At 48.9% G+C, this 27,381-nt stretch overlaps 12 protein-coding genes across 12 annotated transcripts; 8 read left to right on the plus strand and 4 right to left on the minus strand.

Moving 5' to 3' along the window:
* Positions 1-96: 96 nt before the first annotated feature.
* BP5553_00955 (uncharacterized protein) lies at positions 97-711 on the plus strand (the record flags this gene model as incomplete). The annotated part of the gene is made up of 1 exon (XM_032009578.1): positions 97-711. One exon carries the CDS (start codon positions 97-99, stop codon positions 709-711), a length of 615 nt encoding a protein of 204 aa, XP_031873632.1.
* A 2,455-nt stretch (positions 712-3,166) lies between these two features.
* On the plus strand, positions 3,167-4,033 carry BP5553_00956 (uncharacterized protein; the record flags this gene model as incomplete). Its single annotated transcript, XM_032009579.1, has 1 exon — positions 3,167-4,033. One exon carries the CDS (start codon positions 3,167-3,169, stop codon positions 4,031-4,033), a length of 867 nt encoding a protein of 288 aa, XP_031873633.1.
* Positions 4,034-4,724: 691 nt separating this feature from the next.
* Positions 4,725-5,477, plus strand: BP5553_00957 (Uncharacterized protein; the record flags this gene model as incomplete). Its single annotated transcript, XM_032009580.1, has 1 exon — positions 4,725-5,477. One exon carries the CDS (start codon positions 4,725-4,727, stop codon positions 5,475-5,477), a length of 753 nt encoding a protein of 250 aa, XP_031873634.1.
* A 690-nt stretch (positions 5,478-6,167) lies between these two features.
* On the minus strand, positions 6,168-7,285 carry BP5553_00958 (uncharacterized protein; the record flags this gene model as incomplete). The annotated part of the gene is made up of 2 exons (XM_032009581.1): positions 6,168-6,277; positions 6,394-7,285. 2 exons carry the CDS (start codon positions 7,283-7,285, stop codon positions 6,168-6,170), a joined length of 1,002 nt encoding a protein of 333 aa, XP_031873635.1.
* A 707-nt stretch (positions 7,286-7,992) lies between these two features.
* Positions 7,993-10,811, minus strand: BP5553_00959 (uncharacterized protein; the record flags this gene model as incomplete). Its single annotated transcript, XM_032009582.1, has 6 exons — positions 7,993-8,586; positions 8,649-8,792; positions 8,841-9,165; positions 9,222-9,745; positions 10,197-10,281; positions 10,543-10,811. 6 exons carry the CDS (start codon positions 10,809-10,811, stop codon positions 7,993-7,995), a joined length of 1,941 nt encoding a protein of 646 aa, XP_031873636.1.
* A 1,020-nt stretch (positions 10,812-11,831) lies between these two features.
* Positions 11,832-12,610, plus strand: BP5553_00960 (Nascent polypeptide-associated complex subunit beta; the record flags this gene model as incomplete). The annotated part of the gene is made up of 3 exons (XM_032009583.1): positions 11,832-11,944; positions 12,103-12,275; positions 12,357-12,610. 3 exons carry the CDS (start codon positions 11,832-11,834, stop codon positions 12,608-12,610), a joined length of 540 nt encoding a protein of 179 aa, XP_031873637.1.
* A 1,144-nt stretch (positions 12,611-13,754) lies between these two features.
* Positions 13,755-15,029, plus strand: BP5553_00961 (Uncharacterized protein; the record flags this gene model as incomplete). Its single annotated transcript, XM_032009584.1, has 1 exon — positions 13,755-15,029. The coding sequence occupies one exon, from the start codon at positions 13,755-13,757 to the stop codon at positions 15,027-15,029; it is 1,275 nt and encodes a 424-aa protein (XP_031873638.1).
* A 3,627-nt stretch (positions 15,030-18,656) lies between these two features.
* On the plus strand, positions 18,657-19,526 carry BP5553_00962 (uncharacterized protein; the record flags this gene model as incomplete). The annotated part of the gene is made up of 1 exon (XM_032009585.1): positions 18,657-19,526. The coding sequence occupies one exon, from the start codon at positions 18,657-18,659 to the stop codon at positions 19,524-19,526; it is 870 nt and encodes a 289-aa protein (XP_031873639.1).
* Positions 19,527-20,993: 1,467 nt separating this feature from the next.
* BP5553_00963 (uncharacterized protein) lies at positions 20,994-22,487 on the minus strand (the record flags this gene model as incomplete). The annotated part of the gene is made up of 1 exon (XM_032009586.1): positions 20,994-22,487. The coding sequence occupies one exon, from the start codon at positions 22,485-22,487 to the stop codon at positions 20,994-20,996; it is 1,494 nt and encodes a 497-aa protein (XP_031873640.1).
* A 462-nt stretch (positions 22,488-22,949) lies between these two features.
* On the plus strand, positions 22,950-23,707 carry BP5553_00964 (60S ribosomal protein L24; the record flags this gene model as incomplete). Its single annotated transcript, XM_032009587.1, has 3 exons — positions 22,950-23,000; positions 23,161-23,304; positions 23,420-23,707. The coding sequence occupies 3 exons, from the start codon at positions 22,950-22,952 to the stop codon at positions 23,705-23,707; spliced, it is 483 nt and encodes a 160-aa protein (XP_031873641.1).
* Positions 23,708-24,436: 729 nt separating this feature from the next.
* BP5553_00965 (uncharacterized protein) lies at positions 24,437-25,362 on the minus strand (the record flags this gene model as incomplete). The annotated part of the gene is made up of 3 exons (XM_032009588.1): positions 24,437-24,919; positions 25,015-25,145; positions 25,272-25,362. 3 exons carry the CDS (start codon positions 25,360-25,362, stop codon positions 24,437-24,439), a joined length of 705 nt encoding a protein of 234 aa, XP_031873642.1.
* A 420-nt stretch (positions 25,363-25,782) lies between these two features.
* BP5553_00966 (Uncharacterized protein) lies at positions 25,783-27,282 on the plus strand (the record flags this gene model as incomplete). The annotated part of the gene is made up of 1 exon (XM_032009589.1): positions 25,783-27,282. One exon carries the CDS (start codon positions 25,783-25,785, stop codon positions 27,280-27,282), a length of 1,500 nt encoding a protein of 499 aa, XP_031873643.1.
* Positions 27,283-27,381: the final 99 nt, after the last annotated feature.

Here is a 27,381-nt window from a genome sequence, read left to right on the forward strand (position 1 = left end):
ACAGCATATACCACTACCACTACCACATTCTTATTACTTTTACTGGTCCTCTCATTATTGAGGACCGCCTTACCTTGTTTCACACTGGGTAACACAATGAGTCCAATGGCCAACAACAGACGGGGAACCTACATTGAGCGTGACAGCCGCGGACGGGAACGTCTGGTAGTTCGGCGCTCTTCATCCGGCGATCGAGGCAACTCAACCCGTGAACTGCTCGCCGAGGCAGAAGATCGTATTCAGGCCCTGGAAATCGAAATCGGCCGCCTACAGACACGTCTCAGCTTCGAGCAGCGCGAGACGTGGAATCTACGGAGAGAACACGAGCGTTTAGCCGCCGAACATCACAATAGTCGCCATCTGACTGGCAACCTGGATACGCAGGTAGGAAAGTTGGAGGAATTGCTGGATGCGGAGGAGAAGCGGAGCGAGAGGCTGGAGGATAAATTGAGGCTAATGAAGAGGGGCCTTACGAGGACTGGTGAGGAGAGTCATACTTACAAGCAGAGGTATGAGGAGAAAGTTAGCGAGGTGGAGGTGTTGAGGATTAGGTTGGAGGAGAGGGACGAGTTGATTCGCTTGCACAATGGGAGGATTGTGGAGAAGGATCGGAGTTTGCAGGAGAAGAATCGCAGTTTGCAGGAGAAGAATACCACCATTGCGTATCTGAAGGAGTACCTGAGGACGCATGGCTTTCGTGTTGAGGGCTGAAAAGGGGGGGAATGCGAGGATATTGAGTTGGACTTTGGGCTAGGAGTTCCAGGATATTCTGATTTCTCTAACTTGCTCTCATCGGAAATTGAGGGAATGCGTGTCTTGCTGCAGAAACCCACATCACGTGCATCTACTCACCAGCGTACGACGATTTAGAAGAGGGAGAATGCCTCAGTGGCAATATAGGAGAACGTAAGTAAGCTCTGGCAGATACCTGGACTTTTGCTGATCATTCCAACTTAGACCGCCAGCGCCAGCACCAGCGTCGCACAACAGAAAAGCTTGAAAACCAACGCATAGGATAGAATAAGCGTGCACTCCGATTGCCACGAATAGAACCAATTAAATTGATGTATTGAGAACTAAATAAAATCCATTATATTCTTTCTACGTATTATAGCTGTCAGTTGGTTTCGCTGTTGTTGCAAGTGTGGTCGACTGAACCCCGCGTTCGACCCCTAAAAGCGATATGCGCTGCTGCTAACGAACACTCTGCTTTTCGGACAGGTACCTACGCAAGGTACCTAGGTACCTTAGGTTCCAGTGGTGACTCCCCATAGCGGTTTTGCAGCCTGGAAACCGCCAAACCCCACCCCCGAAGTTGCTGCCGCCTGCCCTAACACCAACCTACAACTTATGGAATGCGACTACCTAAAAGTCACGATTACTCTGCACCGCACTTGGGACATTTTAAAGACTAAAGAGTTTAAAGGTTTAGTTTAACCCTGTAGCACGGAGCCTACGAACCAGGCAGGTAGTCAAACTGCCGATCCGATAGTAGGTCACGCACTGCGCCTGTGCATCGCCATCTACAATGCCGTTATAGTATGAAGTTTGCTGTGCTTCTGGGCCACCGCTATCATGAACCTAGCCTCTAAAACACCATCCCTTATTTTCTGACATGCGAGAGGACGACGGTGAAATGATAGGTAAGATAACAAGCGGCCCCTCGGCCCGTCCCGCATATACGGAGTATGTCGGCGGTTGTTTGGTCGCTGCTCAAAGCTTTTCTGCGCATTCGGGGAAATCGATATTTTAGCCGGAAAAATTTTTGCTTGCATAGAGGAAATGAAGAGCCTCAGTAGGAATCCCGCTAGAAGGAGAAAAAAAAACCAGTGTGGGTTGGCGTCCGGTCTGCGCCATTTGGTCGTCGCAGATAAGGTGGCTCGGCCTGCGTAGGGCTGACTGGGGGGCAACCTTGGGACAGGACATACCTACATGTACTGTAGGTAAAGGTAAGGTAGGTAATCGCTGCAAGTGACAAACATCGAGTCACTTCCTCGAGTACGTAGTAATTACCCGCCAGATAACCAAAGCTGCCTAGATGATCAGTAAAGAAGAGGCATATGAGCACCCCAATGCCTTCTAGAGATACGTCGATCCAACAACTACCGCCTAAAGAGTCGCCAGCATGTATCGAGTATGACGTGTCAGGTGTGATGTTTTACCGTTGTCGCAAGAGAAGAGAAGAGAATAATGCCGGCCGGCGCCCAGCAAAGCGCCAAATCGTAGGAAGCGCATACCACCCCGAAACAGGTTCTCAAGACCTCTCAGAGGCTCTTCTCGAGGCAGAAATCTCGGTTGGCGCACCATCCAGAAGCCCCAGCAGGAGGCAATCAGGCAGGAGCAGGCAGCCTGCGCCCGCCAGGCCAATCAGGGGGGGGGAAACAGTGTGGCTGGAGTGACGGAGAACAGAAAAAACGACCAGAGGGCACACAACAGGGACGAGGATGACTCTTTCCTCTTTCCTCTTCCCTTTGCGCGGCCGCTTTCTTTCGATTGCGTTCGTCGGGTCTCTCTTGGCTCGCCCCGGCCCCGGTCCTGGGTGAGCGAAAGGGGGTTGTCGGTGACTCTTTTGTGATGTGGGCTGTGTGGGTGAGCAGGAGGAGGAGCCGGCTCTGTAATTTGCACTCTGCGCTTTGCACATGTCCCAAAGGAGGGCGTCGAGGGTCGTCACGACTGAGTAAATAGAAGTAGGCAGCCCGGCTGGAACCTAATCTCTCATTCCTCTATAACATTTCTCAGCTATTCACAAGGGACAACTCGTTTCTTAAAATCCGAGCGGAGGATTCCCACTTATATACCCAATTTTACTCCCGCCCATTCCTGCCCATCTTGAACCTCCTTCATTCGTAGCCTTGCCGTGCCCACTTGCATTTGCAACGAAGCAGAGCAGAACACGAGTCCAACAATACGCAGATTCCGATTGAGCCTCCAAGGTTGCAATACTCCTCTTAGACGCCTTGGATCCCTCTTGGGTTCAAATTCATTGGCAGACCACGCCGTCACCAGCTCAGATCGGGCACCGATACAGTGTTCTGAACGCTAGAACTGTAGCCTCATTCCAGCCAACTTAGGCGGTGCATACTTCGCTCCTTAACGCTTCCCAGGGCTACCTATCTGGAATCACCACGTACTGTACAAGCTAGGCCCAGTGGTCCACCCCATCACGATGTTTTCACCCAAGCCGAAGAAAGTCCACTACTCATCCACGACGAAGGGAGGAAAGTCGCATTCCTCGCACTCGCACTCCAAAGGCCATTCTCACAAGGCAAGCCGGGACTCGGGCGTAGGATCGTCTAGCGCCTCGGACCGAGCATCATTAGGCACCTCGCCCAACGAATCGCCCTTCAACTCGCAGGAAATCCAGAACCAGCGTCACAATCCCACAGCCTTGAACGAGGCGCTTGATGCTGCCAATGAACGGATCCGCGAATTGGAGGAGAAGAACGCGCAGTGGAACAGTCTCCTGTCTGAGAGCAACAAGGAGAATCGCCTACTCAAACGAGAGAGGAACGACTTGTTGAATGATGTTGATGATTTAAACGACGAATTGGCGGAGCAGCGCAAGATCAATGAGCGATTGAGACGGGATGGTGGGCAGCGCACTAGCGCTGCAATCACACATGTGGCAAACTCGGCTGCACCAAGACGAAGCGAAGTATCTCGGAGGGAGAGGGGAGACAGAGCGGAGAGAGAGAGAGAGACGGAGAGGGGAGAGCGAAGCTATCGCGAGGAGCGACGATTCAGCACCAGCAGAGCAAGCCCAACATCTCAAGCTCAAGCACTGGCGCCTCAAGCACCGCCAAAAAATCCATCGAATCCATTCACCCCCCTTTCTGAGAGAGGAAGCGCTCCAGCGGCCCCGTATACAGTATCAGTTGCTCCATCGGCGGTCACGTATGCAGCATCACCTGCGATAACCTATTCTGCGGCCCCGGTGTTTCCCGTGGCGCGACGGCCGGCGCACTCGGCTGCGCCATCGACGCATGAGCGGATGTATCCGAACGACGGCAATTATCATGCTTATCCAGTGTGATGATCGTGTACCCAGGATCTGTATAAATGAAGGGGTTCTGCTCTGTAGCTAAGGTACTGCGTAAGGTACATACTTACCTAGGCACTCGTGTCCTGCAAGACCGTGAAGGGCAACTCAATTAATAATAAGGCGGTCACGTCGGGGACAAGGATGTCCTGTGTCCAAGTAACCCCGCGTTCGAACTTCGAACTTCGAAGAGTCATCGCGGAAGGGAGATACAATTATATACATCTCCAATCCTCCAACCTCAACTTGCAACTTGCAACTTGCAAGCTACAAAAAGCAGATTGGCACCGCTGTTCGGACATCCAGCTTAGTCGGGGTTTTTGCTCGGCCTGTCTGCTTTTTAATTCTTTATTTGGGTTCTTCGCCCAACCCACCTTAGGATTGAATGCCGAGGGGAGGAAACTCAATATCCCGTCGAGTCCCGCACATTGGTTCTCACTCGTTGTTCCAATTAAGTGAGTAGCCATAGTGTATTGCTACGGATTCAGCGTCACTGGAGGTCACTGGGTTCATCAATCCCAGTTCGCCGGTTGCATCTCGCAAAACACAACATTCCAGCCACAAAAAGGGCTGGGTAAAGTCACGATATTCAACACTTCGGCTTACTTCACCCAATCAATAATATAAATATATTTTCGGAATTCAACCCAACCGTTGCCCACACAGCTACCAGTGAACTTCCAAGATGCCCAAATTCTTCCCAAGTATCAGTCCGGAGCTGGGGGAATGGGCCCTCAAACAACCCGTCTTCTTTACCGGCTCCGCCCCGATCGCCGGCCGCCATGTCAACATCTCCCCAAAAGGCCTACCTAGCTCAACATTCACAATCTTCTCCCCAAACTCCTGTGGATACATGGACGCGACTGGCTCAGGAGCCGAAACAATCTCCCACATCTACGAGAACCGCCGCTGCACCATCATGTTCTGCTCCTTCGGCCCGTCGCCGCGCATCATGCGCTTTTTCTGCACAGGAAGGGTGGTGGAATGGGACACGCCTGAGTTCGAGGTTCTGTTGGGGAAGATGGGAAAGAAGAGGATTGATGCCGCGAGGGCCATTATCATGCTTGATGTTTGGAAGGTCCAGACCTCTTGTGGGTACGGGGTACCGAAACTAACCACTAGTAGCTTGGGCGATACAGAGAAAGGGTATGAGGCAGCATTTCTCGATCGTGACACCCTAGGCCATTGGGCGAGTAACAAAGTTGAGCGAAATGAGGTTACCGAGTATCGGCTGATGAACAATACTTGGAGCTTGGATGGTATTCCTGGACTTATGTCGGCGAGGAGGGATTCCGGACAGTGGCTGTGGATTGAAGACGGAAAGGCGTTTCTCAGGAGAGCTAATAGCCAGCCTGGGACGTTAGTCGTGGGGATTATCATTGGTGTTTTGTTAAGTTTGTTTGTTCAGCTTGTGCGGAATTATTTGTATACTGCATGAGGGTTTGCATGATTTAGTCCTGTTGGTGCATCGCGCTGCTTCGTGGAACCCTGCTTCGTTAGATTTGCTGTACGAGTTAGAATTGATCTCGACTTGATATATAAATTACTTGGGCTCACTAGTAACCTGTGCCTTAACTCTATGGTAAATGCCCCAATTCAGAAAGGACGCAGGGGTAAGTGTAGGAATATAGAAGTGATTGCACTGAATGAACGGGGAACAATACAATGGAAGTGGCCTGCCATGGGCTGCCGAGCCGTGAGTATAGGTGTCTTAAAGACCACTCCTCTAGCTTTGAAACTCCCTAAATAGGCAGCTTGGTATTGCGCCCGAGTTGAATAGGCATTGGGGCGTATTCCATCAGAGCCTACTCTCTGTAGCCGGAACTTGACCTGGAGCTGATGGATTTCACTAGGGAACTTCTAGACATTGTTTCTCTAGAGCAAGGTTATGCCGAGCACCATATATATGACGCGAAATAAACCCGGCACCATGAACGACATATAAGTAGAAAAGTGACTTAAATATGAATAATGATGTCGAGTGAACACTCACATTAGCAAATCCGCTCAAGCTACTCGGAGAGGCTAGTCTCTGGCTTCATTCTAAGGTATAATTAGGATATGAGACATGATATCATAAGTTCTCATGTATCTTGCTTTAGAAACTTCCCTTAGGCACGGTTACGATTCAAGACCATTTGATCCTGCCGTTATCACCAATACTCGGAGGACCCGTGTACATACCAGCACTTCTCGGCCCAGGTTTGATGCCGTATCCAATACCCAGCGCTTCTTTCACTGCTCGTATTACAAGTTAACAAGCTGTGAGTAATTGCTCTTCCCTCATCCACTCTCAACTCAAGTAACAACGAGCGAAAGATGCCCGGAAGAACGGTGTAGAAGAGTGGACTCACCTTCTCCCAATCTACCTTTCAACCCGCCAACTTCTCTCTCCCTCTGCTTAATTTCCTCCTTCTTCCGCTTCAAATCTTCCTCCTGGTCATCTCGCCCCTCCCTCCACACCCTCGAAACCCATGCCGCAACCAAGAGCTCCAGGATTTCATTTTTCAGTTGGGTTAAAATTTCCAATTCCAACACAACGTTGCCACCAGCGGCTTGCTTCCTCACGTCAACGGCCACTAGACTCCGCTCCGAATCCATCCATTTCATGGCCTCATCTCCACCCCCACTCACCTGTGGCGTCGCAGAAAACTCTAAAATCTCCTTCTCTTCGCCGCACACCTCCCAGCCCTCACTACCTCCAGTTGCAGCTGATGGGCCAGCCCGCAACCACTTCGTCTTCGCCTTCCTCCTAACAATGAACTTCTCCACATCCACGCTCCCCCTCTGGGGGCTAATGACCGCTGCGCCCACATTCTTTGACCGGAAATTGTGGGGTAGTTCCATATACTCATAAACTCGGTATATAATCTGCCCCCGTCCATCGCTGATTTTTATGGCATGTGGTTTTATGGAGAGCGGTTGGGAGAGGTTGTAAAGTGCCTGTGTTGGGTCGTTGGAGGAATAAATAGCACACGCGGGAAAATCAAGGGTCAGGGTGAGAGGTATTCGAGAGGAAGAGGAAGAGTGGTGGGGAGAGCTGTAGGCTGGTGGATCGTCTGCTTTCGATAGTGGCGATAACGAAGGCGATGCTGTTGTGTTTAGGTTGGTTTTCTGTTGGGTGGCATCTCTGTCGCTCTCGGTAGGATTTCTTGAATCATAGGAGAAGTTGGACTCGTAGGAAGGAGGTGCATTCTCCTCTACATGGGATCGGGGGTTGGGTTGAGGCTGGTGTTCTGCTGCCATTATGACAGTAGGATAGCTAAATAGCTAAATATTAGATTCGTACAGAACTGCTGTTCCTAAGTTGTTTGGCCATAACCATTTAACAATCGTATGTGAATTGGGAGCTGGAGGTAGTAGTTTGCTCTTGGGGTCATGTGGAAGATCCGCCAGGGCTGTGCTGAGCCAAGAAGGCAATGCCAATCCGACACTAACACACGTAAGACTGAAATCCGAGCTGTTCCAATAAGGCCATTTCTTCTATTCTCTGGCATCCTATTGATCAGACCAGGCTCTGTTGCTGGTATGTGGTATTAATCGTCGTCCTTCTGTGTACTCCGTTATCGCATTTTCCTCTGAGTTTTCTCTACGTCATCTTGAGGTCATTGGCCCCTTTTCAGGGCTTCCTCGCTTATTGGGGTGGGGACCTTCAGTGCATTTCAGGGGCTCGTTCGGAGGATACTGCCTTATTCTTCTTATCAGCGTTTAGGAAATCTAAATTATTTTAGCTGATTCCACTACCTACTCGCAGGAAGACTGAGATAGTATAATATCTTTTCTACCAAATTTTAGTGATTTGATATTGCTATTCCATTTCAAAATATCCCTTACGACATTAAAGGCACAATGAAAATGTTCCTAGGTTGACTTCTAGCAGCGCTCACTGTGATGCTAAACTGATATAACCTCTAGATTCTTAGAATCTAAGCCCTTGGCAAAGTCGAAGATGCTCAATGTTCGCAAAGCGAAAATGTGTTCGCTTCAAAGTTCTCTTGCTGGCGTGTGGAATAGAGGGTCCTCTCCTTCATCAAATGCAGCCTTAACTCCTTTGCCTCATCCATCCCAAGCGGGAAATCCTCCACGGCATCAAACACTTGTTCCTTCAACTCATTGCTCAAGACTGCCATCCCTTTTCCGCTCTTAGTAATTTCCGTATCCACCACTTCACTCCACCAATGTTTCTGCTGTGGCGGGACATTCGCCGTACTGATTATGCGTATGTTTGGATCTACAAGGAATAGGGCAAGAATCTTCCTGTGGCCATCCCTGGTTGGATCCTCGAGCTTGAAAGGGTGAACGCGGTGTTGAAGAATGTTTGGGAACGTGAGCAGACGGCCTTCGCGGCAGAGAACTGAACCAACTTCCTGAACAGCCGCGCTATCATTGGTGCAACCGTAGATGTCCGTAAGCCACTCATGCTCACTTTGCATGTAGGGCATCTCTTCCGCTTCGGCTTCATCCGATCGTTGACGGAAAGCGAGGCGACTAGGAGTTATGTTTGAGCTGGAGTAGTAGTAGAGGGCTGTTGCGCAGATGTGTTCGTTCTGATTGATGATTATCAGTTGGCCTGGGGGTTGAGCTACAGGTTGATTATTCTTCTACTTACTAGCTGTCCCTCGACGTGCCATGCCCCACCTTCATACTCCGGGTTATCAGGCGTAAGCTCAATGTTGGCGAGCTTGACGATTATTTGCAAGCCGCGATGGCCAAAACTCTCTTTAAGGTCCACCACTTTTTCATATGAGCCGAGCTACGCATGTTAGAATGCTAGTCAGTATATACCATTTTGCTGACTTACAGGTGCTGCATGAAACTCGCCAGGCTCAGGTTTAGTAGTTACATGAGGGGAATTGTCCCATTCATCCAGCCTGTAAGCATAGTCCTCGTCATCCTCGTCATCTTCTTGCAGAGGCAGGTGTTCATCCGTAATTTCGTCTCGATCTAGAAGACGTTGGGGCTCAGTAACAACAATCCGAGGCGAAGGCCACCCGTGCTCGTATGAGTTGGCAAGAGGCGTGAGTGTCATGTTCCACAGCGGAAGGGTTTGAGTGATGACTGATTCGATGACGCTATATAGATCTTTGTGTGTTTTAGGATGAAGATTGTTGATATAGCTCGTAATCCTGACGGGTGATCAGAATATCTCACCAAAAGTGGAGTTCTTCTGGAACATAAATACCTTGCCCCGTTATCACCAGATATATCAACTTCGCACGGCAGCCATTGAAAATTCTTGCTGTAGGGCGGGGTACCGTCCGGTCTGCCTCCATAGTCGAGAGCCGTTTCGTCGTGTGGACGAACGGGGATAACGGACCCCTTCCCACAAGCTTCGACGCAGTCATCCAGCCCTATTAAAGTATTCTCAAGCACGCGACTGCGGCCATAAATCAGGGGGAAGAGCGATGGATGGACCAGATCAAGGACTTTCCCATCTGACCCAGGGTGATAGTCTTTATGGTTTTTTGGAACATTTTCAAGCACTCGACACGCGGTTTGAAGATTGGCCTTTAGCTGTGCGGGGATAGCAGTGTCGCACTTCACAACATCTCCAGTGTAAACTCGAAAAGCACTAGTATCCTTGAAGGATTCAGCCCTATAGCGGAGCTCTTCAATGACCCAGTCAGCCATTCCCTGGCTGACATCGCGCTCCTCTGCCAACATAGCCTCTGCCTTCCATTTCTGGGCGATTGTGTCGTCGAAGACCTGTTCAGCGTTTGAAGTTAGGTATCGTACTATGCGGGAACCCGAACCTCTGGATTAAAAACATTCATCTATGAGGACAATAAGGAGACTATGGCCGCAGCAGCCAGACCTATGGAAGCCCGCTCCCTGGGCGTACAATCGTCCAAAGCCCGAGTTTCGGTGAAGAAGGTAGTAGAGTAGTGCAGTCCCAAATGCAGATGATAGAACAGGTTAACAGAAATATGTTAATGACAATGCTAATTCTCTCGCTGTGAAGGTATTCCAAGCTCGCTTGAAAAGCTCGCCCTCCATAGTAAGGAGTAATCAAATGGTTGGGGGTGGCGGGAAGGGAAAGAGGTAACACGCATGCCGTGGAAGTGCCCAAAAGAACTCGCTTCACGTAAAGCCTGGTTATTCTACTAACAGATACATAGTAGAGCACACAGCAGGAATTAGACGTGATTCAACTGACCTTCAGTTCCCAGTCCGTTTTATCTGTGATCTCATCCATCAGGTGCAACATAGTAAGCTCCCTCAGCGTTGTTAAATGCATCTTACTATTGCCATTAGCTTCTAGGGCAACATTTCCCCTGCCGTGTCTATCCAACTTTATCTCTCCACTCTTCCCCGTGATGAACAGAAAAGGGTGGCACATTAGATTTACAAAGTTCCGCAACGTATCAACTTGCTCAAAACCTCGGTTCTGCTCAAGAGGATAAGGCAGAGTCTCCGAGACATCCTGTAACAAAGATGTGCAGTGCCACCTTTTCTGTCCGCTGCGATTTTGCCTTATCTCGGTGTTGGAAAAGAATACTCACCTATATGCCCCAGGAACATTCAAGGCGCTCGGTAGCAAGTGTTCATCGCTTTCGCCTAGGGGGGGCACTTTAAGCCCACGATCGGCATAGTTGGGTTCAGGATGGCCTCTAACACGCGGTGTCCAATTTAAGGGGAGATTGAGGCCTGGGAGACAGAAACGTGTAACTCTCTTGGGCTCATGATGGTCTCTAACACGCAGCGCCCAATTTAAGGGGAGATTGAGGCTTGGGAGCCAGGAGCGTGTGACTCCCTTGGGTTCTTCGCTCATGATTGCTTCCGAGGTACCTGGCCGAGGGGCTTGGGAAGGGGGAAACTGAACAATAAAAATTATGAACCAAGAAAGTGTCTGCTGGAGCTTGGGATAGGATAACTGACCGAGCATGAAAATAGGACTGACTTCGAAGCCACGGGATCCGTCTTCTTATATCGGTGGTTCTGGGCTGGCAAATTACGGGGGGTGGTATTCTACACGTGACCCAAGGCACGTGAGTCACAGCTGGTGTCTCTGGCCCACAATCCCGATCCTGATATCGTACTGCGTGCCTGGTGCCCAGGTAAGTGGCGCCTATTGGGGTTGGGTAGGCAATGCATTAGGGAGGAAGTTCTCGCTGATACCTAGCTGCCAAGAGCCTGCCTAGTTGAAAATTATTATAAAATTATGACCGAGCAGCCACGAGATGGCTTGCTAATAGGACTGTTTATTGACAAGGTAGCTCCGGAGTACAAAGCTTGAGATTGGCTTTGCTCCTAGGATTTGCCTGCAGCTCCGAGGTACCTCTGCCCTCGAGGAACGCCGAATTGCCTTAACGCTCCAGACATGAATACCGGCAGTGCCAATTTGAACTCTAGTTAAGCAAGCCATAAGGCAGGTTGCCCATAATAATCAATACATAGGCGATGCTTTTGCCTGCTCTTGACGTAGGAACTCGCGCGTAACAGAGCTCAACACATGGAGGTCACTCACTGACGGCCACCGTAAACTTTGCTCCCCACAGAAAAAAGTCTCGCCTAATGCGAAAAGCTCTTGGCAGCCCACAAAGAGCAACACCGCCATCTTCATCACGACCACCGAGTATATCACACCGTGATTGACGACCTAGGAGATCCGCCATTTATACTTGTACGTTTTCCAGCTGCCCATCTGCCCATCGCCGCCAACTGCTGCTGAGCGGCGTGCTGATTGAGTCTTGCTGACAGTCGCGGTCGCAGTGCTACCATTTCCTCCGCCTCAACCTCACCCTCGCCTCATCCTCCGCATCTCCCCTCGACCAACCTCAATACCGCAATCATGGATATGGAAAAGCTGAAGAAGATGCAGCAGTCGGTGCGCATTGGTGAGTTTCGCAGTCCCGAGCCTGTTCCCCCTTGCGGAGCTTGTTCTGCCGTTTCTACAGAGCAGATGTGAAAACCAGCCGAGCCGCAGCTAACATAGCATGACTTTTAGGGTACGTAGCCATTTATCTTACAACAGGCCTTTGTGGCCGGATATTGCCTTTGGGAGGACTGGATGGCATGGGATGGCCTGCGGAAGATCGGAAATGCTGACAGGGCGTGAATAGTGGAAAAGGCACACCGAGAAGAAAGGTCAAGAAGGTTCACAAGAGTACCGGAATGGACGACAAGAAGCTGCAAACATCTCTGAAGAAGCTTAATGTCCAGCCCATCCAAGCAATTGAGGAGGTCAACATGTTCAAGCAGGATGGAAACGTCATTCATTTCGCAGCTCCCAAAGGTATAGGATCCGCAATTACACCGTACATCGGGTTCCATCATGGATACTGATTCTAGGTGCATGGCTAACTCTCCACTCCAGTCCATGCTGCTGTCCCATCTAACACCTTCGCCATCTACGGCAACGGCGAGGACAAGGAACTCACCGAGCTTGTTCCTGGCATTCTCAACCAACTTGGTCCCGACTCCCTCGCATCCCTACGAAAGCTGGCCGAGAGTTACCAATCGATGCAAAAGGAGCAGGGCGAGAAGCAGGAGGGCGAGGGCAAGGATGACGATGATGATGACATCCCCGATTTGGTATCGGGTCAGAACTTCGAGGACAAGGTTGAGTAAATGGGTTTCTCATAGCGCAATGGATCTGGTGAGGAGCTTTGATATGAAGGTTTTGACGCTCTACTCTGAGGCTATGTTTGGGCTGCGGAAAAATGGGACATGCATGGTCGTTTTTCGGTAGTCTATGGTTGCTTGCTTGTACAAATAAAATCATGCGGCGCCTTACAACCCACTCAGAACCAACTTATGGGAGCTTTCTAGATCACTCTGCTCTAATAATGTAGCCCGATAGCTCCGTTGGGTGGAGCATTTCGAATTCATACCTCGCTGACTAATCTAGCTTCAGCCCTTCGCTGGTGATTCCCTTGTTACAGTAAGTAGTCGGGATACTTCTACCCTTTTAAATATTCCGATTCTACTCTCGCCACTGCCTATTTAACACTGCTCATTTAACTTGAAGCCCTTTTATCATATCTCAAATGCTGTTGTCTCTTCACCAAGCAGTCAGCCTTCATCCATTTGACCCATCCTTGGTCGGGCTATGCTTCGCAGGTGGGCACTCTTGTCCGTTCGTCAGCGCAACATAGTCCAGTAGTACAAGTACCAACTTAAGCAAATAGCTGTCACATACGACCATAGACTGAGGAGAAATGGGCATCCCGTCCGCTCTGCCATACACAAGCCTCAGATCGGCAGATTAGTAGTTGGGTGGGTGACCACCAGCGAATACCTGCTGTTGTATGTTTTTTATATTTTTTACCAATAAAATTGGATTTATCAATTCCTTTTGGCGTTATCTACCTAACGAAGGCATTATACGCTTGGCCTCGGCCTTTCAATGGGCCGAAAGCCGAGATTGCATTGTTCAGTCTGTACGACTTTGTACGTAGACGTACTCTTATATAGCATGTACGAAGTATCCGAGTTATCAATTAGAGGCTGTATGTGGCCTGAAGGTAGGAACACTCCACGCGGCGGCTTAGACAGGTTAGACAGTCTCACGTCCGGGAGCACTCGCATATCGTTTTGTGGCCGAGGCCGAGATCCAAACTCGCCCATCACTATTATTCCTAGATGCTACATCGTCAAATCGTTACATAGGTAGGCAGGTAGCACCTTTAAGCATATCGTTCATTTCTCAGTTATCTGGCCTTCGTTTGGCTCCGCGATTGATATCCCGATCAATTCTGACTCTAGCGTCAAGATGGCGCAGAACACCACCACTGCTTTGGAATCCCAAAAGAACAAGAATCTGGTCGTCCTCGGCGGTTCTTATGGCGGTGTATCTACTGCCCACTATCTCCTCAAGCATGTTGTTCCCAACCTGCCCGACAAAGCGTCGTTCTCGTACCAAGTCATTATTGTTAGCGCCGCCGCGCAGGCCATGTGTCGACCTGCTTGCCCTCGTGCGCTGATATCGGACGGCATGTTCCCTCAAGTGAAGCTCTTCATCGACATCCCGAAAGCATTTGAGCAATACCCCAAGGGCAGCTTCCGCTTCATTCATGGCACAGCAACGGAGCTCGACCATACCAACCGAACTATCTCTGTCAGCTCGGCGGCAGGCAACACCGAGAAAGTCGATTTCTACGCTCTTGTTATCGCTACTGGCGCATCCACGCCTTCGCCACTACTTGGTCTAAACCGGGACATCGAATTCCTGCGGACAAACTGGGCTGCGTTCCGGAAAGCACTACCAACTGCGAAGAGCATTGTCATTGCTGGCGGAGGTCCGGCGGGCATTGAGACCGCTGGTGAGCTCGGCGAGTTCCTGAATGGCCGCGCCGGTTGGTTCAGCTCGAAGATAGCGAACCCCAAGGTCCCTATTACTGTCGTGACCGCTGGCTCCAATATTTTGCCCGCACTTCGACCTGCCATTGCGAAGACAGCTGAAGATTATCTTGCCAAAGTTGGCGTGACTGTCGTCAAAAACGCGCGGGTCAAGACCGTGACGCCACATGGCGCAGGGACAGACATCGTCTCGACCAAGACAACGTTAACACTCGAGGATGGGAAGACGCTGGATGCTGATCTCTACATCCCCGCAACCGGCACGACGCCAAACACCGGTTTCATCCCAGAAGCTCTCCTAACAGCAGACCGCCGTGTTGACACCAATGCCTCCACCTTGCGTGTCGATAACGCCGGACCTCGTGTTTACGCTGTCGGCGATGCGGCATCTTATGCACGCCCTGCTGTCCATCTCATCCTTAACGCTATTCCCGTCCTCGGCGCGAATATTAAACGTGATTTGCTGCTGGGTGCTGGGAAGGAGGAAAGCTCCATTGGTGAGGACCGGGTATACAAGGAGGATACTCGCGAGACGCAAATGGTGCCGATTGGCAAGAGCAAGGGAGTTGGTGCGGCGATGGGATACCAGCTGCCCAGCTTCATGGTGTGGTTAATCAAAGGCCGGGACTACTGGTTGTGGACGACGGGGAATCTATGGAGTGGGAAACAATGGGCTAAGGAATCGTGATGAGAATGATTTTCCAAGCTACCGCATTTTGTAAGCTAACATATCCTCGTTTGCTATGATGTTCCTCTTTTTTAATATACCCCTTTTAATCCGTTGTTTTTTACTCTAATAAAAAGTGGCTTAATTTACCACTTCTAGAGCCTTTTATAGATACCGAAATAAATTTATTAAGACTATTCATTGCAAATAGAACGGGAAGCATACGGTAGCCCCGTTATAGTGCAGACGACGAGATCCTTTGCAGAAGCCCCATATTCTACTTCTTTCAATGCGCTAACCCTATTTAATATTATTCATATTGCTTTCATGTCTATACTATACTACACAGTATCATCCTTATCTTTATATCCATACTACGTAATCTTATTTGTTATTTTCACGGGAATTGAATGCCGTAGCCATCTTTTTTATCGATAGCGTCAAATTACTCTCTTCTATTTGTAGTTTTCCGGCTCTTTCATTTACTACTTGTACATCTGATAACTCTTAATCTTGATCTTATAATATTGGCTATCGTCAATCAATATGTAGAGTTGGCTGAACTTTTGCAAAGCCTTCACGGGCTATGTTCATAGCCATATTTTGGTTAAGCAGATACCTAGGGGTTACTGGTAGCAGGCATATAAAACTTTTTGGAATTTATCAAGTAAATATACCTACCTTGCACCCGAGCTGTGGGGATCGACTATTATGGTCTTAATCATCTGCCATAGTTATCTACAGGGTTGTAGAGTAGTCGCCAAAGATACATATCAGAACAGGAGTGATGTACACGTAGTCAAGTATGTCACAGGTACAATCGGTTCTAGCACGTGATCGTAATCTTTCCAGCCGTTTTCGGCTTAGTTACTAGGCTACACCTACCCCGCTACCCCACTTAATTGAATTTATCCCTTACCTACTCTAACTTTAACCACTTTAGCTATGGCTAGAGTACGCAAAACAACTCGAAGGGAACTATCTCCTATCCAAAGAGCAGAGATTTGGGGTAGATATGATAGTGGAGAGTCGATTACCTCCTTAGCAAGTCGATTTACTCGCCCTTATTCGACAATAGCCTCTTTTATCGACCGTTGCAAGAAAACCAATAACCCAAGCTTTGAAAGCAAGCCTCGACTCAGTACTTCCAAAAAAACCTCCGACCGGAACGATAGAGCTCTCCTTCGTCATGCACTCAATTATCCAAAAGACACTCTTAAAGTCCTAGGAACGCCTAGCAAGTCAGGGACAACACTTTCTACAACTACAGTCCGAAAAATCCTCAAATCTTACGGCAAAGCAAAGCGCAAGCCTCGCAAGAAGCCTTACCTTCGTCCCGAAAACAAAAAAAAGAGAAACAAATGGTGTAAGGAAGAAAAACAGAGGGGAAGGGACTTTAATAAGGTGTGCTGGTCGGACGAGGTAACCTTTGTTATTAGCGAAGATGGGACAGTTGTATATGTGACAAGGGGCCCTGGAGAGGAGTATTTGGATAAAAACCTACAGCCTACATTCAAATCTGGACGTACAGCTATTGGAGTTTGGTCTTGTTACTGTAGGAATGAGATGGGGCCACTTGTGATAATTGAGAAGGGAGGGAGAATGACCGCGCAAAGGTATATTGAGGTCTGTAAGGACTATTTTCTACCTTTTTATCGAAAGATGAGGCGGAAATATAGTAAAGATGTAGTAATCTAAGAGGATAACGCTCCTTGGCATACTGCAAAGATAGTTAAAGCGTTCTGGGAAAAGCACAAGATTAAGACGCTAGATTGGCCACCTCAATCGCCAGATCTCTCTCCAATTGAGAATCTATAGAAGTATATTAAGGATAAGATTGCTAAGATAAGACATAAGATTAAGGGGATTAGGGATATGGAAGATGCCTTAGCTAAGATGTGGCCAAAGATTGACGGCAATTATCTTACAAAGTTGAACGATAGTATGCCCCGTCGATTAAACGCTTGTATTGCAAATAAAGGAGGGGCAACAAAGTACTAATAGAGCTTTCTTTTGGTATAGCTAGCTTATTAATAGCTTTTAAATTGACTAAGTTATAAGTGTTTAAAGCTATATAGGCCCAAGCCAGGCTATTACGATCACGTGCTAGAACCGATTGTACATATAAAGTACTACGAATTAAATTTATCATCTTTAACTATATGCTTGCCTCGACTTTGGTACTTCTAGTATTTTCATGGTTTATAATACTCACGAAACATAGATATTAGTTGAAGTAACATTTCGTAACCTTGACAAAGCTCAAAGTTAGAAGTTACTGAATTACCTAAGTACCCCTTTGCTATGGAATCGTCATATAAGGTATGTTCACAATAAATTTCTCCCCATTGATTCTTTGAAACTGCACGTTTCATACTACATACCTTTTCAACTGGCACTCTAGCATAACGGGGTTCTAAAGCTCTAGTAACTACACCTCCTGTCGCTCCCCAGCCTCCACTCGTCGAGTATGGAGCGAATCCAACTCTCTGTCAACGACTGCGATGCGTTTGTGACAGTCCGTGATGCTGGATTCTTTGCCTTAGCTATAAAAAAAAAGGGCGAAATGTTTAACATCGAATCATTTCTTGTCTCTGTGTAGTGACACGTCGAAGGCTCCAGGCCCCAATGCAGTTTTACGTTGACAGTGCCTGGAACGCGAAGTGGCGCAAAGCTAAACTTTGATGCTAGCTCGGAGGGATCACGGTATTTGATAGTAAACAGCACATGATTAGCAACCCCGAGTTTCGATTGAAGGCAAAAAAGAAGAGTATTGCAGGATATATTTTAGGGGCAGTAGAGAATTTATCCGTGATACAAAGACGCCGTATCAGCCGTTTAGGAGGGTAGGTTAGGCACTGAGGTGATAGGGCGAAGTGTGCTGCGGACAGGGAAACCGTTACATGAGGATAAACGGACCCAACTTTGCGTACAAATATTTTGAAATGTTGTTGGCTTGCGATATTCCAAGAATGGGCTCTGGACGTGGGTGGAAACACTGGGAGGACCGGGTGGAAGATGTTAAGCATCTGGAACGGAAGGAGCACTCGGGTTGGTTCACTTGTTCCAAATGAAATGCAATTTGACTACTTCAACTCTTCACAAGCGTGCCATAGCTATTAACAATATAACCGCGACGTTAAAATAACAATGTCACCGCTCCGGAAGGGTATTGTCCGACAAGATGCCATGTATTGGTAGCCCTACTCGCCCTAAATGTGCCAAATCCACCAGTGATACCCGCAGACTACCTAGAAGGGTTGAGACCTCCAAAGCAGCCTAGTGTTGCCGCTGTCTACACCAAGTCTGTAGGGCATCGATAGATTCCCACACTCCAGCGAGGTAGCCTACCCAACCTGCTGGACCCCGAAATCTAGGGCACGCCTACAATAGTTATGACGACTTCCTCTCATCATGATTGCCATTCATCGATAGACTATACGGTAAGGGCACAGGGATTTCGATATATCGAGCGCCTTAAGCTCTGCTGAGATGGCTTTCTCTGTAGCTTTTCCCCATCCTCCTCCGAGCAAATTCTAACTTGGATATCTCAACCTCATCGAAGGCATCGTACTCTTCGCGCTTTTGGAAAACAATTACTTCAGTCCCACAAATATCTAGCTACGCTTTTCACCGACAACCTCAGATATGGCAGGAGCCGCTTCCCACAACTCCTCAACGGGACGAAGAAACATGTTAGAAAGCCCTCCAGTATTCACCCAAACCACAGCTTATCACAACTCTCCGTCTCCCCAGAGTCCCAATTGGGGCATTACAAATAGAGGCTGGGTAGAGCTTAATCTGGAGCTAGCGATCCGGAGCACTGCTCACCCAGGACCGGGAACTACTGGGTCCAGCTCAATGGCACCAATGCCGGGGTCTAGCCATTGGAGCAATATCTTCGACCCAAGTGCAGCCGAATTTACTCCTTTACAACCTGCCCCCCTTGAAGGAGAATCACTAGAGAGCCCAGCAGACTCATCAGTAATTCCTCAATCGGAAAGCCCAACTGGAACAGAGCAATCACCCGCCTGTGTTTGCAGCCCGGAGCAACGGGAGGAGGAACGCAATTCATACCATGAGGCTAGTCAAATACACGCTCATAAAGTGCTCAATCTCCTCCACCTCATCGAAAAGGTCGAGCAGAATGACAAAACTGCAGCTAGCAATTATGCCCACCATATTGTGGGCAGTGCAATCATTGAGCTGGACGAACTCAAGCAGCTCACTGACTGCTATATATTCGACAATTTGGCACTCCAATCCTTTGCTCAGAAACTCTATGGGAATGATGCTTCTGACACGTCTGCTCTTCAGGACGAGTACGGAACTCTCGCCAACGCCTATGCCACCATCAGTCAAATATTGGCAGGCGAAAGCGAAAGTTGGTGGAGCCATTGGTTGGAGATGCTGGAACCAGCCTCGGATCCAATCCTTTGGTATGGTACCGATACGGTTCCAGTGCTTCCAACGGATCCGCAAAGGAACTTTAACGTGGCTGTTGGCAGCGTCGCGTGACTTTCGACCATTAGGAGGGGAGTGGCTGGGAACGCGGCGAAAAGGTCATCATATTTCCGGAGGTGAGGCAACATGGATTCCAGTTACGATGAAATCGTCAAAGGAAGCGCTCATTCTGTGCAGAATTTGTATGTAAATAATAATGAAATTGCTTGAAGTTGAATTAAATTTGTTTCTGGTGGGGGTTGTCACAAATTGAAACCTTGGTTTCGGAACTACACAAGGCTAGGAGGAGGATGGCAACTGACTCATCAACTGCAACGGAATGTATATATAATTATAGAAATATTTTAATAAAAGGGCATTCGACGAGCTTCAATAATCGAGATTGAGTGAGAATCTTGTCTCACGGCCGGTCCATCCGTGCTGGGCTCACAGCCTATCCGCAAGCCTCTATCCATCCGGGCTACAGGCAATCGTTATGTCTTAGGGCCTATAGATGGAAAATGAAAGTGCGTTGTCTAATCGTGATGCGAAAATTGCATCATAGACGACGCATGTAATCCGAATATTGGACTTGGACCTATCGAGCGGGCCGCAAAATAAGCACACTAATGCCCCATAAAACTTGATGAAGTGTGGCAGGCTTAAAGCTAAATTAGAAAACTGTGAGAATTCACATATAATAGCAAAAACATGGATTTGAGACTACCCCGTTGTTAAACAGAGAGTTGACGGGGAAGTTGATATACAGCGAAAATCTGGATAGAGCATTAGCAAAGTTATTACGATAGGAGGATATAGCTGGGCTAGGAGATCTACCGGCTGTCCCGGGCTTGCAGGTCTTTGTTGTTCTTCCTATAGCTCCTTCCCCCCCACCCTCCCTAGTTCCTTCCCTCCAATATTTCACAAATTATGAAGCTTCCTAAAGGATCGATGGTCCTTTCTTGCAAACATGCTCAGCAACTGGACCCCCAGTTTGCGCAAGGCCTCATTCGTTAATTCAGTAGCCAGAGCCTGGAGTCAAGCCCCAGGGGTCTGGTTCAGTAATGTGGGTACCCAAAGCGGGATATGGGCAAGCCCTGTTATCCCCAGGCCTTTGCTCCAGGCCTCGGTGCCCTGTATCCCAGGCCTACCGCGCACTTGTAGCGTCCGTGATCAAGAGCTTCGCATCCAACCTCAATCCATAACAATAACTTCTACTACAGGTAGTGGGCTTTTATCCATCCTTATCGACTTCTAACACGGATTTCAAACATGCCGTCGAGTAAGTTATTCCCTTCATCTAATGCAAGAATCCAGCTAAGAAATGCAAGTAAACCACACGAGGCTTCTGAATCTCCTTCCCATCGAGAGTGGCTGATGGCAGACACTCAAATGGACCTTGAAGTCTTGGGAAGCAAAGCTCAATTAAACTCCGATAATAATAATCCCGAACGGGTTTCCCCGAAGCGAGGAAGGCTAGTTATCCTCTCGAGAAGCGAATAGCCACCGAAGGCTCAGCAATATTTAGGCCTCTGATTGCTTTCAATGCCCTGTCGATGCTTTTTTGATAAGTTTCAACGAATTCTCTTCCCACCCAGCGGCTCCTCCATGCGCATCTACCAGCTCCTTGATGATTACATCTTCGAAAGGCACCACTCGACGTCTTCCAATCAGCGCAGAGTTCCTCGTACTCGGAATCCTCAGCATCTCTTTCTCGACATCCCATCCAGCATCCTTCGCGATTTTGGACACCCATTCAACGAGTGAGGCATACGCAGAACTTGAAGCTCCCGCATTTTTGGGTGGAGGTGCGCGAAATCTGGCACCACTTAACGCATGGCTACAGCATGGGATCATGATGAATGGAGATTCGGAAAGGTTGGCAAGGATAGGTGTCCATGGTGTTAGCTCATCCGCATGGTTGGAGATAATGAATGTCCCTTTTGGAAAAGTCCCATCATGGATGCTCACTCCGTGATATGTATCTCCTTGGCTGCAAGTGTCGTTGGCTTGGATGCCAGAGTCAGTTGTTGCGTTTGTTGTCTTGGAAGTTTGCAACATAGAGGGAATCAAGATCAGCTCTTTCAAATTCTCTTGCGCCTTCTGACTCCAAACTCCCCAAGATTTCCGTTCCCGTGCATCGAAGCCCCAACCGGCGTAACCCTCCTCAAGCAGGATATGGACCAGCAATCCGTTACCACATCCAATATCCACAAAGCCAGGGAAAGTCTTGCCCTTGTACATCTCGGCCCAAAGCTCGACCAGGAATGCCGCGATTGCAAGATCCTCGAAGACATGCTTCGTCGGATCTGTGGTTTCCACCCATTGTTGACACAAGCTCTTTCCATATTTTGCCTTCAGCCTCGCATAGGTGTTTTGGACCGTGGCTTGAGGTAAGACGACATCATGATGGACCCTTTTCACATATCCGGCATTGCTGCCTTTGCCATGCTTGTGTAGGATCTCTAACAAATGAAAAGCAGTCCGCTCAAGCTTTGCTGATCGGGGTTCTGAGTCAAAAAAGGAGTAATATATTGAAACGATGCCTTCTTTAGATGCGGGATTATATTTGTGTAAAAAAGCGATCCCACGAACAGCAGGATGGTAAAAGGGGGTTTCGGCAGCGGAAGAGATGTGAGGGAGGTATATCACAAGAGATTCGATTTCACCCGAATCTCGAACACGTTCGTAGTATAAGCATGACTGATCTAACGCCTTGTCGAGAAGAACGTTTCTTGGGATCATGGTGCGGACTATAACAGTCTTCAGGTCGAAGCCCTTGAAATGCGTGATTCGAGGAGGTATTTTTGACTGGGGCTGAAAGTTTTCTGCGGAGAAGGGTACATTGAGAGATATATCTGCTCGGAAGAGCAGATGGCTGTTGATATTGGGATTGCGGATCAAATTCATCATGACTTCTCTGAATATTTCGGGAGGGAATGAGCATTCATGATTGAAGAGTGGCGTCCAAGGAGTCCCCGAAGCCTCTTCCAAAGCCTGAAAGCAATCGGTGCCGAAGTTTGTAGGGACAGGCATTGCTGATGACGGGAAACTTCTCAGGATAGGTGTCTTAGAGGAATATGAATATGACGACGTTGGAAGCAAATATGCCCGTGGTTTGCTCGACCGTCGATGTATGCATATCACGTGATAGACTCTTGTCAAAGCTAGGGCGACGTACCGAGTGTGGGGAATTGTCGGACAGAGGGGTCCTAACATCGGATACTCTCTGTTATGAAGTATCGTGCTTTCTATTGCTCTGACCAGAATCCATAACCTCCCAACTTGACGAGGCTGAAAATATCATATCGACTCCCTACCCAGATGGAAAAGGGGAGGGCCAGGGTGTTAGGGTCGCGCTAAACTCTAAGCGGTAAGCGAAAATATAGCGTCTCCCACACAGGAATTCGCGACTTTCAATGTGGCGGCAACATCACGACAGTTTAACGCCCAACTCTTCAACTAACAACACAGTCCCAGTCGTCGGATACCACCAAAATGCGTACCTACGACGATACCTTCTCCGGCGAGAAGATCTACCCTGGAAAGGTACGAATTACCACCTACTCCTGATCCCGAGCGACGCATGGCAAGGACAGCAACTTATGAAAGGGCTGCTTGACAGTCCAGGCGGGAATCGAGGGAAGGAGATGGAGATGGGTTAATTGGAAATTCAAGAAATGGATTGCTGATGGAATTATTTTAATAGGGAAAGCTTTACGTCCGTGGCGACAGCAAGATCTTCCGTTTCCAAAATGGCAAAACCGAATCCCTCTTCCTCCAACGCAAGAACCCCCGCCGGATCGCATGGACCGTCCTTTTCCGGAGACAGCACAAGAAGGGTATCTCTGAGGTTAGAAACCCCCCCCCTCAAAACCGCTCTGCCAGGAGTTCAGATGTTGTTGAATGGGCAGAAGACATGCCCGGGAAGACACAAATGCTAACTAATGTTCTCTCCCCACTCACAGGAGGTAGCCAAGAAGCGCTCTCGTCGTACCGTCAAGTCCCAACGGGCTATCGTTGGTGCCTCCCTCGATGTCATCAAGGAGCGCCGAAGCATGCGCCCCGAGGCCCGCTCTGCCGCGCGCGCTCAGGCGATTAAGGAAGGAAAGGAGAAGCGTGCCGCTGCACAGAGTGTCAAGAAGGCAGAGAAGGCAAAGACCGCTGCGGGTGCTGCGAAGGGCCAAAATTCAAGATTGACGAGCAAGCAGGGTGCGAAGGGTGCGCAAATGAAGGTTCAGGCAAACACCCGTTAAGAGAGTTGTGCATGGGAGACTGGATTTTGCTTGTTTTGTGGGTTCGGATGGGTCAACGCATGGATGAGCATATGGGCCTTTTGCGGGATCTTGAAAGATAGCTGATCAATGCAAAAACGGTACAATTATGATAAGGGCTAGCCGCTCTTTCTTTGTGACTTGGCCCTCACTTGATCATGATGCCGGGGCTCTACACCTAGAAACATACTACAAGCTAATGTAATGATGTTTTAGCTGTTGATTGACTTCCCTAGGATATTACAGATCTTAAGGTCTACGAGACCAAGTCATTCGAGAAACTTGTGTCTTGTTGGAACTCGACAAGACACCCTATCGAAAACCACCGTAGCACCATAGCACCATAAAACCCTGGATCAGCACTTGTCTAATTTCCATATTTTGAAATGTTGCGGTACTTGACCTTGTAGTTTAAAAGTTAGGAAACAATTGGCAGCTAGGATGAGCTTTTGGATTAGGGGTATTCATGAACATTCGTGTTTGGCATCTAAAAAATAAGTACCTATACAGTTCTCTAGCCGTTGGGATTTTTGCTAGGCGCCATTCATTGCATATCATCCCATCTAATCATTGCATATGGTTTTTATTCTTCCTTGATACCGCTTTCTTGTGCGTACCCCGAACCAAACGACACCCCAATAAACCCATGGCTAGTACACCTAGCAGGAGCAAGATCGGCACGTAGCTGTCTATCCGATACCCCCTATGTAGTCATAGCGTCGCCCTGTCCCCGATCGGTGGAATCCTCTCATTCAAATATTTCTCTACATCATCAATCTCCTCCGGGTCCGCCGAATGCTCCAAATCCTTGTACATCTTCAAGTCCACCTTCCACCCGTCTTTCCTCAATATTTCAGCTGTCATATTGCCCCACTCGGGAATCACAAGGGGATCACTATCACCATGGCCCATGAAAATTGGCGTGTCCTTATTTGGATTTCCCTTCTCTACGAAGTCTTTGATTTTGTTATGTAGCAGCAAATAACAGCTTAATCCGAAGATGCCTCCTAGTTTGGTTGGAGCTGTGATACCAGAGAAGATGGACATCGCGCCCCCTTGACTAAAACCGCCCAGGACGATGCGTTCAGAGGGAACACCGGCGTCGATTTCGGCTTTGATGAGGCTGTGGAAGTATTCTCGAGAGCGAAGAATTCCGACCTCGTCTTGGCGGTCTTGCAGGTCATTGAATTGTGTCTATATATGAATACCATTAGCTAGGCTGCGTAAGGAGGAGATATATGAGTAGAGGGTGCCATGATGACAAAACGCACGGAGTTATGGGCCCTTACTATGTCGTACCAACCTGGCATTTGCATGCCCATGTTAACGGTAATAGGGATTGTGGGCGCGTTTGGAAATACGAATTTAACCTCGTCGAACTTTTGGCGGCGGCGCCAGTTTTCTGCCAAAGATACCCAGCCTAGCAGTGGAGGTCAGTAAAGCCTGACCTTTGACCAGAGAGAAGTTTCAACACTCCAACGCAGAACCTCCAAATAGGGCCTTGAACCCAAGGTTTTAGCTACGTCTTCTAGAGAGATTTGCTTACCTGCACCACTATCTCCCAGCCCATGAGCCATGATAACCGTTGCAGTGTGCCTCGTGACGGCGGGGACCACGAGGGCAGATGGTGGAGGCATGTCGACGGGTTAACCTCTCGAGGAATTGAATATGGGAAGCAGCGGGATTAATCGTTGAAAGGCAAAGCTCAAAACTGGTTGATATTGTGATGTTAGGATGTAGGTAGGACGTCGAGACCAAAGACGAAGACTTGTTGGTTTCAAATTAATTGGTTGATAGAGTGACCGAGGTTGGGAACCCGAAAAGCTTCTTATCTTCTTAGCCTTTGTTTATGTTCCGATAAGCGGCCTTCTGAAGGCGTCAGGGGACAACCTCCAACCTCATAGCCACGAGCCATCTCTGAGAGATCAGATACCACGTTCGTATCTCGTTCCCTAATGATTTTGTAGCAGGCCTCCGTTTACATTCTCTGTTTACATATTGTGACCCTGATCAAAGCTTTTGCGCATCGCCTTCCTCGAACCCCCCGCTCCGCCATCATGGCAACTACGTCGAATTCCCGCCCACCATCATCCAGCGCTCTCCCTCCCATCCCAGGGTCGCCAACATATTCCTATGCCTCGACAAGCCAGCCTATGCCCTCAATTACAGTCGCGCCGCCTCCTCAACCGCCGCACTCCGTCCTTACGAAAGCAGACCTCGAGGCCTCCCAGACCGCATACTCTGACCTCTTATCCTCCGCAAAGGCATACAGGCTAGCGCTCGCCGCCATATCCTCCTCTGCCTCTAGCTTTGGCTCCGCCCTCGAAGCCTGCGCGCGGCTAAAGGAAGCACGCTCCCCATCCATCGCTTCTTCGGAAAGCATGTCCAACAGCTTCACAGTACACCGCGGACAAGTCGGGGGCTCCAGTTGTACGGCCGACAGTTTACTTGCTGCCAGTGGCGTCCACCAGCTTATAGCCAACCACCAGCAGATTCTGAGTGAAACCGTGTATAGGAGTTTCGAGGTGCCGCTGCTGAGCGAGTTAGATCAGTGGAGGCGGCGAATGGAGGATGAAGAGGAGCGGTATCAGAAGGAGGCGAAGGTTATGAGCCGTGAGATTAGGAGGATGGAGAAGGAGGGCGCGAGGTTGCAGTCTAAACGGAAGAGGGACGTAGGTGCGCTGAGGGAGTATCTTGTGAGGCTTACGGGGCAACTTGATGGGCTTACTGGACTCCATGGAGCGCATGCGAGGGGGCTATTGCAAGAGGGCCAGGAGATGAGTGTTGGCATAGTCGAATGCACAGCTGGTTTGGTTCGAGCGGAGGTTGACATCTTCGAGGCGTTGGCGAGGAAGGGTTGGTCTGGTGGTGGCCTGGATGAGCTCCTAGAGCGTGGACGAGATTTATTCGCCAACGACACGGACATCGAGACAAATCACGCGAATAACCACTCTAAAATCTTCAGCATCCTTCCGCAAAAGAGTATTCTCCCTGAATCCAGCGGCCAAGATGGCGGCATGGGCCCTCCATTAAGTGGCCAGGCAAGGAGCGATAGCCTCCACGTAGAAGGAACCCCCTATCAGAGCCTCGCCGGAGCTGTTTCTGCCCGGGACGCAGACGTAACTAGTATATTTTCTGAGGGAGGGACTACTTGGAATGTTAGTTCCACCGGCGTATTAAATCGTTCGAGAGGTGTAAGGCCTTTTTCACCCCCTCCCATGGAGAGGGTTACAGATTGTGACCCGTTGGACCTACCGAGGCCGGGCGTGGATTCGGACGAGCCACCAGAGAATTCGGATGATGCTCTAACTCCAAGAACGGCGGTAGCGCACGATGAGGGGCCTCAAGATGAGGGGAATATGGAACCAGAACAGTGTGTGGCTCACCATAGCGTCGAACAATCGCCATCTACCACTGGAGGAAAGCTGGGCGATGGGTCTCAAGAAATGGTTGTGGAAGAACAGCGAATAAATGTAGACGACAATACCATGGGAATAGGGACGAGTAGTAGCCAACGGCGTTGGAGCGTTACGGATGATGGGGCAGTGTCTGATTAATGAATATCGATGTGTATAAGAAGTGACAAGATAACGGTGTTGGAATTTGTATTTCTATAGTTTTTGTATACCCTTGAATTTACGAAGTAGACTGTACTG

The sequence above is a fragment of the Venustampulla echinocandica genome (genome assembly GCF_003357145.1).
Source record: "Venustampulla echinocandica strain BP 5553 chromosome Unknown scaffold_0, whole genome shotgun sequence".
NCBI lineage: Eukaryota > Fungi > Ascomycota > Leotiomycetes > Helotiales > Pleuroascaceae > Venustampulla > Venustampulla echinocandica.